The sequence below is a fragment of the Magallana gigas genome, chromosome 2, assembly GCF_963853765.1.
Source record: "Magallana gigas chromosome 2, xbMagGiga1.1, whole genome shotgun sequence".
NCBI lineage: Eukaryota > Metazoa > Mollusca > Bivalvia > Ostreida > Ostreidae > Magallana > Magallana gigas.
In genome coordinates, this window is record NC_088854.1 from 10086966 (window position 1) to 10099646 (window position 12681).

General features: G+C 33.6%; 1 protein-coding gene across 12 annotated transcripts in view; it reads right to left on the bottom strand.

Annotated features, from left to right (window-relative positions):
* Window positions 1–347: 347 nt before the first annotated feature.
* Window positions 348–12681, bottom strand: part of LOC105319738 (G-protein coupled receptor 35) — a 40878-nt gene continuing 28544 nt past the window's right edge. For 7 of the 12 annotated variants that reach the window (XM_034444798.2, XM_034444790.2, XM_066074934.1 and 4 more), the window contains one exon: window positions 348–1944. In XM_034444798.2, coding sequence (XP_034300689.1) covers window positions 744–1940 — 1197 coding nt within the window. In that variant the 5' untranslated portion in view covers window positions 1941–1944 and the 3' untranslated portion in view covers window positions 348–743. Of the gene's footprint in view, window positions 1945–5325; window positions 5572–6356; window positions 6498–7031; window positions 7195–12681 lie in introns of those variants that run through there. The other 5 variants (XM_066074935.1, XM_066074932.1, XM_034444793.2 and 2 more) reach the window with 5 other exon arrangements.

A 12681-nucleotide genomic window follows, 5' to 3' on the forward strand; every position in this document is an offset into this window, starting at 1 on the left:
TTCATAAATTTATACAGCTCATATAGGTTTAATTGCAATGTTGATCTTATTTTTAAAGCAGGCAATGATAGCATAAACACAATTAAAAGGAATACATTATCTTACACATGCACAACTTTAACTTTAAATTTTAAGTAAATATATATATTGTTAATCTACTGCATAATTACCGTAATACATGTCCAATTTAACACCTTTTCAAAAACAACGCTGTATTTTGCAAACAACCGTAATCTATTAGCTTGATAATCCTTGGTTTTTATCGGAAACAGACGCGTCTCATAAATCACACTTCATCCACGTAAAACATAACTCTGTATCGTAAATAAATGAATCACACACATCAATGAATGGCTTAAGAAAATTCATTCACTATAAATGAATGTAAAATATGACATTTGAATCATAGTTAGTTAAAAATTAAATTATATATTACGATAATTAAAGTAAATGTAACAAAAGATTAAAATAAATTGAAAGTTTTCAATGGTTAGGGGTATTGCACGAATACATGTAGTTGTTCATTCTGAAGAATATACATTATTCGAAATTACAATTATGTATCATTATTTTAGATTTTCTATAAACCGTGTCATGTTTTCATGAAGAATTAATATTAATAAAACGGACATGAATAATAAAATGACAATATATAAAATGTGTTACCGTAAAATATAATATTAATTATGCATAAGAGGGTGCCATAAAGGGAGACAAGTCTGAAAAGTTGAGAATTGAACACATCACATTGCTGTACTGTTTTCGTGTTTGTTCGTGTTGTCTTTTGTTATCATTATATACTCAGGCCTGTTGGCCGCATAGTTTCTTCCCTTGTCTGATTTGATGATATTGGCATTGTCTGTGGTCACAAGGGTATATTCCGACTTGCTAGTTACTGTATTCTTATCTTTCTCTGATTTGAAGAATTTCCAACAACATAGTTTTCGAACCTCCTTACGGAAGCTTTCGCCGGTTATATAGTAGATGAAGAAATAACAAGAATAGTTGGACAGACATAACTCCTCCACGATTTTTCTTATTGTCATGTACTGTAGGTATCTCTTCCAGACTGGGTCTGCCGCCATGGTTTCCATATCAGCCGTTTGTCCGGGTTTAATTACTCCTTGTAGTGCAAACACAATGGACGCCGGAAGTAGTGTACATATCAGGTAAAAGGAAACCGACAGAAGTGTGATGGTGGACGTATGGCCGCCGCACCCCCGCGTCTGGTGGGGTAGTGCACTTTGATATGTAATTCTCCGAATTTCTTTGATCACCAAAATGTTTACCACAAGAACACAGACAGGGACAAACATGAACAATATCAGCTCGGTTGTTAAGGTCCAAATCTTTTCAAAGTTTTCCACTTCGTACGGTGGATAACACATTCCCTCTTCCGGATGGTAGCGCCAGATGTAGGTTTGTAGAGATGCGATTTGCAAAGAAAAAATGAGCAAGCCAATCGAGACAAGGATGGCCCGTTTGACCGTACAAAACCTCTCCTTCACAAAGGGATGGTTCACGGCAATGTATCGTTCCACTGTAAAGGCAAGAACAAGGAGAGGAGCGTAGTATTGCGGTACAAAGATCGCCATGTTGAACACCTCACACATAACTGACATCCGGGTGTAAGAACTCACTCCCCAAGCGTAGTTCAACTCCTGGATAATGTGTAGCAGGAGAAAAATGGTATGAACAATTGATAACACTCCGACATAAATGGCAGACGAGTTGTTCTTGCGCATTTTTCGGCTGAGCCATATTTTGGTTGTGATTGGATTAGCGGTTAGTCCTATGATGTAGAATATGGGTGAAATGACGCGATCTATGATAGAAATCTGGGGAGCCAGTTGATCAAATATTTCAAAAAATCCTGGTGATAATTCACTGTAGTTCATTGTAGTTGATGATAAATCACTAGAATACGTCGAATTCTCCATGATTCTGAAAGATAAAAAACCACTTAGTTTTGGTTTTGTTAACTAATGACAAATTGATCAATTCTACCAAATCTGCAAATCAAGAAAGGTCTTGATATGATGTTTCTAAATGCAAAAATGAATTCGTGGAAGTTTCAAAACTCCACATGAGAAAAACCTAAACAGAGATTGGCAATATTCCCTTGGTATTTAATAATTAATTGCTATATTGTACAAACCAATTGATAATGCCTGCTTATTGGAAGAAAGGATGTTAAGTAACCCCAAGATTTACATTTTTCCCACACTAGTTACTACCAGAGTTTTCACACAGCCACATTGATTTCTGCGTACAACCACATCTTAGTTATTAAAGAAAAGCTTAAGAAAACTTGTATGCGGCGTAAATGAATATTGATAACGCTGGTCCTGAATTCATACCCATATTATTGGAAAAGCTTTGTAATGTTTCCTGACATGCAATCTCAATTCAAGGATTTTTGATTCTTTAGAAAATTCCTAGCAACCTTCAACAAAATACAAAGTAGCGAGGAAAACTCAGTCCGTTTATTCATGAGCACAAAATTATCGAAACTCTCCTCATTGACAGGACATCCTTCATAAAGCAGCATGTTAGAGAAAAACCGAAATATATCCTTATATAAACTGATAAGAAGTTTACGACTATCAAGACACATTCAGAAAACACTGAATTTCTGTAACATCTACATGTACAATGTACAAATGTATATCGGTTGTATATCTACATGTAAAGATATTTGGAGACAACCCTACATGTAGTTCAAATACTGTTATATCAAAGAAAACTTGTATGCTTGAAAATGCTTACATGCGCATTAGTGTAACATAAATAAGAATGTTAAAAGTTTTTGGAACACTATCGATAAAAGGTTGTCTGTTTGAGAAAGTAATGCCGATATGAAAATTGTATCGATGGAGAAACTGACGTTACTGCATGCAACATCGATGAATTTCTAGTGAAAAGAGTAATCGTAGATCTTTATGATTTAATTACTGTCACATTAATGAGATGAAGTATATTTTAGAGCCATTGAATGACATCATTAAAAATTGATTTCGAGGCTCTTTATAGTCAAAAATTCAAATCGTTGTTTAATGATTAAATATCGTACAAGTATTATTTATGAGTGTGTTAGATGTAAGAACCGGTACGAATTTGACTTTGACCCATCTCCAAACGTGGTCATTCCATACTGTTCGCATGTTTATTTTTATTTTCACAAGAATATATCCCCCCCCCCCAAATTACATATTATCAGCTGAACACCCAATGGTTGTTAGTATAGTTTGGATATTAACCGGTATATGTAAAAAAGAAGACTAAATATATTACCGTAACATCGATATGATGTATATATCCCTGTATTAGATTACTGTACCATCGATGTTAAGTGTATTTTGAGGCCTTTTTTATGTTGCGGGCAAAACACGTTACATGGGTTTCTGTTTTAGAAAAGTAATTATGACGGAATTTAAAAATTACGTCATAAGTTTGATTTGAACAATTTAGTAAACATTTGATTATCATACATCTCTATCTATTACTGTATGATTGCCAAGATCTGTTGTGTTAGTTTGAATGATAGCGGTGACATTCAGTGAAAAAACTGAATTTTCACACTTTAACCTTTTTTAATCAGGATTCACGATTTAAAATCTGAGAAGAGAGCTTCCGTTCATGTCAAAATGAAATCCAACACTCTTTTTCATATAAACTAAATCGGGATATTGGAATAATCTTGTTATTGATCATATTGAGAATTAATCTAGAGAAATGAGGTGGGTCTAGGTTTCACGAGTACTTTTTTATTACTATGTACCGGTTTGTGTGAATGAAAAAATAGGGAGCAGCGTACATCTATTAAAATGGGATGATGCATTTCAAGACGGATATCGTCTAACGCATAGCAACGCTTCATTCACGTCAAATAAGCCGTATAATCTTATCAGCATCAATAATGAGGGCAAAATTATCTCTCATTAAATCCAACAATAGTAAATTTATCAATTTGGTTATCTGTGAATGACATTTTATCAAAACGTTTTCAGGATGGAGATAATTCGGGTAGGGCGACCGTAGTTTTACTGGTAATCTATTGGCAATTGAAAGCTTTTACAATCGGCCCTAATAGTTGTAATGGAATCAAACTTTTCCAAAAACGGTTGGTGTCGATATTAATTGCTCTTAAGTATTCATTTACACATTGATTTTTCGTTATCTTTTTTTTTAAAGTAAATATTTAAAAAACTATTAATTTACATCGCAAACAAAACCTCGGGACATTAATTTAGAAAAAAAATATAATGAAGTGTGATCTCTTTTTATTTTTTGGTAAAACCACGATTGAAAGATGTTATTTATTAATCATTCAATATTAGCTGAATTTATGTTCAATACACATGATAAAAATCAATCCCTAACAAGTTCGAGTAAGTACACCGGATAATGGACAAGCTATTACTACATAGTTATCAGTGCTATTTTGTATCGCTAAAAAAGGAAAAGGGTCATACAACGAGATTCTCTCTCTCTCTCTCTCTCTCTCTCTCTCTCTCTCTCTCTCTCTCTCTCTCTCTCTCTCTCTCTCACATTATGAAATAAATGAAACTCTTTAATTGGAACTCAAGCACAAAAAATACTCGACTATCGTGTTAAATATTTCTGTTTTTGTAGTTTATTAAAATGTTTGGAGAAAAAAGAATCTCAGGAATTTTAAACACGTATGTCTCACTTTAAAAGTACTTTTAAATGTTTTTGAATACAAATTCACATTTATATTAAATGTGAAATTTTATAACATTACAAGCTTTCCTCTTAAGCATTTTATCTTGCAAGCTAGCTAATGCATGGAAATAAAATCAGAATATGATTCACTGGAAGGTTTTGTTTCGTGTTTTTTTATCCACTTTTCTTAAGCTCCAAACAGTAGTATATTATCACCGAGCCACATACTGTGTACGATTTCCTTATAACTTTATGCAAACAACTTATTTATCAATGCGTCGGTGTGCTTGTCAGTTAAAGTGCCACATTACTCAAAGTTTTCTATGCTTAAATGATTAATTTATGCCCAAGCGTCTGGAATATGACATTATTAACGTGTACTTCACAATTCATACACTTTCTCACATTCCTAATTTAAAGAAGCATCTGCCGAAAAAAAGAAAAAGATTTTTGTTCCAAATTACCCTATTTGCGTTAAGTCTAGACAAAATAAATTGAAATCAACTGTAATCAATGTCATATCTTACAGAACACCTACAAGCTACAAAATACAATAGAAAAAGTATCGGCAATAAATGTTAAAACTGTGAAAAACATTGAAAGGGAAAACATGCGAATCAGGATAAAGTAACACCATACTGTCCAGATTTTCCCGGCTACATCGCTCCAAGCTTTCTCATTCTCCGATGATGCAATATGTAGTGGGAGTTCTGGATTGTATAAAACAATGCATTGTGAACAATTCGCTCTTTTGTTCTAAAAATACGAATGAATTCGCAAAGTGTCATCGGTCGTTGATTCTTGTCTCCAACACACGAATCTTGCTCCAATTATTCTTGGAACTTTTGAGGATCCAAACAAGTTGCCAAATGTTATCATAATCTCCTTATAAAACAAAATAGAAGGTAACAGAATACACGTGCATCGTTCTGTTGATTAGCATTTCATCGTCAGTCGTTAATATTTAATTAATTATCCATTGATACAAAGCACAGGGGTTGTAGTTTAACCGAATTCTAAAGACATTGAGATATCGGTGAGGTACCGCTTTACATGGTTCTTATTTACAATTTCGATTGATCTGCATTTTGTAGGCTCATAACCATTTATTTTGGCTATTTACAGATCTTACATTTCTGTCTTTGCTGAAATATTTTTCGGTGCGTTCAAATAATGAAAACTGTCTGTTGAGCTTTACAACTTTCGTTACATGTACGGGTGCATGTTCAAGGAAAAAATTACAGGGCGAGTCTTGTATTCTTGTTAATAAATGCACCTGATACATCCTTAAAAAAATATTTGCATACTTTTCAGAAACAATTTTTAATTCATCACAAATTAAAGGCGTATAAAATATATCAAAGTACTGTTTGCTGATTTTGACTTATCTTTTCTATAATCATTTTGTAAAATTAAATGTATGCTAAATCTTTTCCTTTACTGAACGGAAATCATCCACGAAAATTTTGTAAAAAGCAACAATGTTAGAAAAAGGGAAAACAAATAACAACTCTGTTTCACGAAAGGAGTTTTATCGTTAACATGATAAAACAATAAACATAGTCTAAACTAATAATCGAGCAGAATAAAATTTAAACGCATTAATTTTCTAAGCAAGATAAAAAAACATAACTTCGGAAGGTCTCAAATTTTGCGTCTAAGATTCTTACCTGATTCCAAAATCAGAAAGCAAAGTGAGGGACTGACAGACTTGTGACACCGAGCGTTCGCTCTCTGTGTGTTTCCTAGCAGGAACCAACCAAATCCAATGATATATAGAGTTTTGTATTGATCTGACTTACCAATAATGCGTCCACATCTGTTTAGTTTGCCAAACATCGGTAAATCGGAATGCAGTATTAAAAAGTAAATATTCATTGATACTGTTTACTTATTTACTAAGTTTTCAGAGTATCACTTTGTCACTTTGTGTTGCACAAGAGGATTCGGCAGGTACCTATAAGCTGAAATGTTCGGGTGGGGGCTATACATGTAGTTGAGATGAGTCAACCCCCGGGAAAGACGAAGCGATTTGTACATAGCTCTAGATTGACAGAATCTATAAATCTAATGGCCCGAGATTCATTGCTAGGTAAACAGTCTAAAAAGGTTTGTTTAAAAAAACTATTATCTGTATTACTTAACTAGTCAAAGAATTCAATGAAACCTGTTACATTTAAACTTCGGTTTATCAGATAGCAAACTTCATTAAAAGGGCGCTTCAATACAGAGAGAGGTAAATTAATCGTCTACGTAATTCAATATCCATAAATTGAATGTGAATTGTCAAATTAATTTAATGAAATTAAAAGTGGATAAAAAGCATAGGGCATAAACAAACTTACCTCGTCGAAAAACTATCATTCGAAGCACTGAATCGTTTTGTTCTTTTTTAGAGAGAGAGAAGAGAGAGAGAGGAGATAGAGAGAAAAATGTGTATCAGGTGTTTATGTTCTCACACATTATTTAAGGCCCAATTATAACTAAACAGTTGGTCTCTGTATTATCTGGATTTATCAGCTGATACAATTTCAACACTGTTTAAACACCGATTGTTTTGTGTAACTAAATATATATCTTTGTAACATGCATGTACTATCATCATAATAACATTAGAAAACATGCCCCACGTCTTTCATATCTCGGCATGTTATGATTGAAAAAGAGGACCGTCAGTTATTTCCGAGATAATATAACGTTAGGCAGATTAAGGTACTTCACTACACCGAGACTTATACTTTTTAAGACACTACGTCACAAGATAGCGATTTAATGTTTTGTTAAACTGTTTATATCAATCCATTCAAATGAATATCGTCATAGCTCAGTGAACTGCAGATCATGAGTTCGAATCCGCCTGGGGCTTTTGTTCATGTTGACTGAATGAAATTTTTGAAAAGATCTTTTTTTATCTAAAATTGCACATTTTTTCGCCGATTTGACATATATACTTCTTATCCATCATGCTTTCTATCATAATCAAGTAATTCTCTAGTGATTTGAGAAACTATTTCAAGATGTAGTGAGGCACCTTAAGGAGACAGGTGGTTATAATTAACAAATTAGTCAGCAGATCCACCTTAAATTTTTTGATATATTTTTTAAGCTGCAAACTATGATAACCATATAGAGAAAAATAAATCGGCAAAATTAAGATTTAAATGTGAACCTTTGATTTTTCTCTATTTTTATAAAAAGCTCTGAGCCTTTCAAGAAGATAAAAATAGTCTAAAAATGGCCACAACCTTCGAACACTCTTGTAGTATTTGTTTACAAGTATGGACATAAAATTACAAGTTTTCCTTATTGTGAGAGTGATAGTGGGGTGAAGCAAGAAATGTAACCGTCTTTCATAATTACCTAGGTATATTAGTGCCCTCTGGGCCAAGGTCAAACTTGTACGAATGACCTCCTTTACAGTCAACCGTGTGTCTAAGGTAACTTTGGCATCACGTGTTTATTGAGTGTGTGCATGCGTCAGATGTTTAGATTGAACTGTTTAAAAAGATGTTTTAAATTCTTACATGTACATCCATTGACTAATTTCTCACTTGAGTATACAGAAGGAAAACAGATTGTTGTTTATCATCTATGAAATAACTGTTTATGTACTTTTCTCATATGTCAGCAATCCCTTTTATTGTTTAAAAAGCCCTGCTATGTTAAGAATTTGTCTAACAAAATATGCATTCATACTAAGATATTCTCGAAATCAATATATTTTATTTTAATATTTCATTCAATAATTATCTTTTACAAACTACTCAAGTTACGGAGCTGTTGACATTGTCGTGATCGCGGAATTTCATTTACTCATGTTTCATCTTGTTTCATTTAAAGCTGCTAGAAAATTAAACTAGCAACAAAGGAGCACCAGTACTCTTCGTCCGTATTCTAATTAATTAACCACTTTCGACAAACTTTACCCTTGCAGACAAATTGTTTTAAACTAAAGAATTCCTAGGATTCAATTTATGTTTTGGGCATTTTGCTTTAGACAACAAGTCTATATTTGAGACAATTCGTATGCGTTTTCCTAATCGTCTTTCTCTAGCCCAAACTTCGGGATGATACAAATAAGAGAAGTTTATATATGTGTCTTGGAGATTGGTCCTCTTTGGAGTCAAATATGCCTCGAAAAAATTGCACGTGATTATGCATATTTTCTACACAATAATAAATATTAGTTAGTTCTACAACATATTTTGGGGTAATCACAGACGGATCAAATTTAGATAGGGAAAATCTGGCGTCAAAAATCTGGCTTTGAATATACACCTTTGAAGAAAATATTTCTTAGAAAGACGAGTGTCTTGAATTAATAGGAGCCAATATACATTCTATAAAAACAAATCAAGTGCTTAAAGAACCTCCAGAGGCGCTGGTTTTTATCATTATTATTTTCCTCCGATTTCCTCTGCATCAAAGATGCGTTTTTCTGTTTTGATTTCCGTCATTAGTGTCGGTATTAAATACAACCAAGTGAGAATATAATTCAAACGCCAACTGGGAATCAAGATTGATTCAACTCTATCTGCCATAAAACAAGAGCGTGATTTAAGTAGCTGCACAACTTCGTAAGAAATGTATGCATTATATAGTCTCAACGAGGCATTAAGCCACACGAAAATCTCAAAACGGAATATCTACTGACATATTTCATAGACAAATCTGTCTATTGAGAGCTAATCATTAATATCCACTAAAACTTGGTATTACATCTGTGTTAATAAAATGCGACTCAACCCACTGGGGGTTTATTTAGTAGTAACCCCATTCGTCATCTTTTTTTAAACCGTGCAAATACCTGAGCTGTTTCAACCTAGATTGTTTTATAATCATAAACTGAAAGTTATCACGATTGCATAATTTACAATATTTTCATTTTATACTGAAACCACCATAGATGCTATACTGAAACATTCGAAAATTACAGTAAGAAGTATGTACAACATTGAAGTCAGCATACACCAAGAACATAAACCATTTGTTAAATCAACTTACTTGCGTGAGAGAGAGAGAGAGAGAGAGAGAGAGAGAGAGAGAGAGAGAGAGAGAGAGAGAGAGTCTAAATATATTTTTCATTAACAAATAAGTGAATGGTCAAACGCTCCGTGTCGACACTTGTGTTGATTTAAAGGGACTTTTAATTTAAGGTTGGTTTAAAAAAAAACTTTAAGTCGCTTTCTCGATCGCAGTAAGAATTTTCGGAATTCGCATCTAATGCTAAGTATTTTTTCATATTTCTTTTAAATTATCATACGTATGTTTTATTTTATGACACGACTAAATTATCATCATTTAAAAGGATCTGTGAATAGCCCTATGTTTTCGAACGCTTGGGAATTACTCATTCAAAAGCAACGCGGTGAAAAAAGCAAAATCAAACCGAAACACAGCAGGTCTTCGTTACCTTGTAATTATGATTGTGTTTTTAGTGTAGAAGAAGCTGAAATGAAAAAGAGTGGTGCGGAAAATTAATGTAAAATTTATCAAGTTATGCAATCTTTTCGCTAGCTGAAGCTTTTTGTTCAATTTACAGAAATTTATAATAGAGCTGCCGTATGTAACCAGATAGGGATGTGCAAATGACCTTCCAGATTGCGTTGCGGTAATGTATATTAAGTTCCCAGTCTTTATTAGATTAATTGGCAGTCTAGTGAATCGAAATTGTATACGGGAGGAGAGAAATCAAATGCAATGCAATTAAGGCATCAGAGGGTTTTATTCACAGATGTCCTGAAAATAGTCCGGAGATCTGATTAAATCAACAAAAACGGCTTTATATGGCTTGATTGCAGGAAGTTGCTATTTAAAAGTGGGTTTTAAAAAGTGCGCGTGCGCAGTGGGGTTTTTCGATCTTGTTCTCGCTTCTCACTTCTTTCCCCTTTCAAATTCTCAAAATCTTGAGATATCAAGAATATTTCAATCGGATGATATCGCAATCAAAAACATGTTATGGGTACGATATATTTTCCGGTAAAATCTTAAATCTTTGTGATTCAATCGAGAGACTCGGTTTTATGTACATTCTAATTATTCTGATATTCAATTTCAGTTTGGGCTAATAAGCAAATGGTTACCGATCTGCATGGCCAAATTCTAGCTTTGAGCATAACAAGTTTCCTTCAAGTTCTTTAAGAAAGTAAATCCACTTAAAGCCAATTGCTTCGGAAGTTAATATTACTTCAGGCCCCTGTAATTTGCTTTGTTCTGTGGTTCAGAATTCTAATGTGTGAAATACCAAGAAAATCGTTTTCAATTTAGCATAGTATTGCTCAAATCAAGGATTCTCATTGGTTTCTTTTTAGCAAGCGTGTTGGATTACGGGAATCTAAGCTCATTAAGGGTTCCGCAAACGATAAATTCCTGCCGTAAGCAAAACTTGCGTGGGTTCAATTTGCATTGAACATCAGTTGGTGGCGAAACAGAATTTTCTGAAATTTGATTAACGGGGTTGAAATTTTAATTAAAATCTACAGGTATCCGTCATAGTATCGTATTGTATTCAACGCTAAATGTGTTATTTAAGTGGTGCTGACACATTATTCGTTCACTGTTCGATAAACACTCAGAGAGATAGAGACAGACATACATACAGACAGAAGGTTCTAACAGACAGACAGAGAGATGGACATAGACAAAAGGTTCCAACAGACATACAGACAAAAGATTCCAACAGACAGACATACAGACAGACAGAAGGTTCCAACAGACAATGAGACATACATACGGACAAGATATTCCAACAGACAAAGAGACAAACATACAGACAAAAGCTTCCAGCAGACAGACGGACAGATGTATTAATATGGCGTATGATGATTCAAAACTGAAGAAAATGTATGAAATCAATGAGTCTTACAAATAGACGCTCTTTTGTATCATTTGAGAGTTTCCATTTGTAACCATTATTTCATGTAAAATTCATGTTCTCTCCATTCTTTGCTCTAAAAATATTCCATTCGGATAAAAAATAAGATATTTATAATAAATCGCGGTGAAAATTGAATTTATGCATTTACGTATATAGTTCGTTAATTTAGGCTTTTATATTTATATATTATTTGTGTTACAATTACATTTACAAAAATGCGCGAGAGACCTGTGCGTCAATATTATACAGTAAACCCTTACACAATATCAGGTTTATTGTCAGAAAGTTCATTAGCAGCATTTAGTTTTTGTTGACATCTGAACACTGGCAGAGCCTTGCAAGACTCGTTAGCAAACTCGTTACCGAGTAATTGACATCAATGAGTTCCACAAAGACGTCACATGCCGAAGTACAATTTGCGTAACAATAAAAAAGAGTTCCCCGCTACTTTCCATCTTTTGGAAGCATTGTATCCGGTGAGCCACGCATCATTCTCATATGTTTCATTACTCTTTTTTAGAATAAGAACTAAGTGCTTTCTATTGTGTTTGCTGGAATGTTCAAAAAAGAGAACAGATATGGGAGATTTGTTCATTTCCGGCTTCAAACAGGTGTTGTTAGTGGTTATAGAGTTCCATCTAAATGTACAGCCCAACTTGACTTCTTCATATAGATATCTATGCATGGGATTGTAGGCATGGGAGAAAATCAATTGTTTTAGACTGTGGACATCGTCATTTCCACCTACTTTTGTGTTAGAAATAGTCTTCTGAACTGTAAATGCAAAGGACTTTACCCTCCAAAGATTGAATGATATATAATGTCCTTCAGCTGAAATTAGATCTTTGAATCTCATTGAGGAATCTTTCATAATGTTACTTTGCTAGAACTACAGTAAACAGTCACAGTACACTTTACAATTCTTAATGGTTGGGAATCAGAAATGTCTGATGCAATACTGGTGTATATATATACTAGTATATATATATGAAACAAATGAAGGTTTTTCTTCTTATCAAAAGCCAATTTGATTCTGATAGATCTGTGTATGATTAATTGATTAAAGTAACTTTTCATTCTTGTATACAAAATAATGTTATCAGGTCTTACTTGCTTTC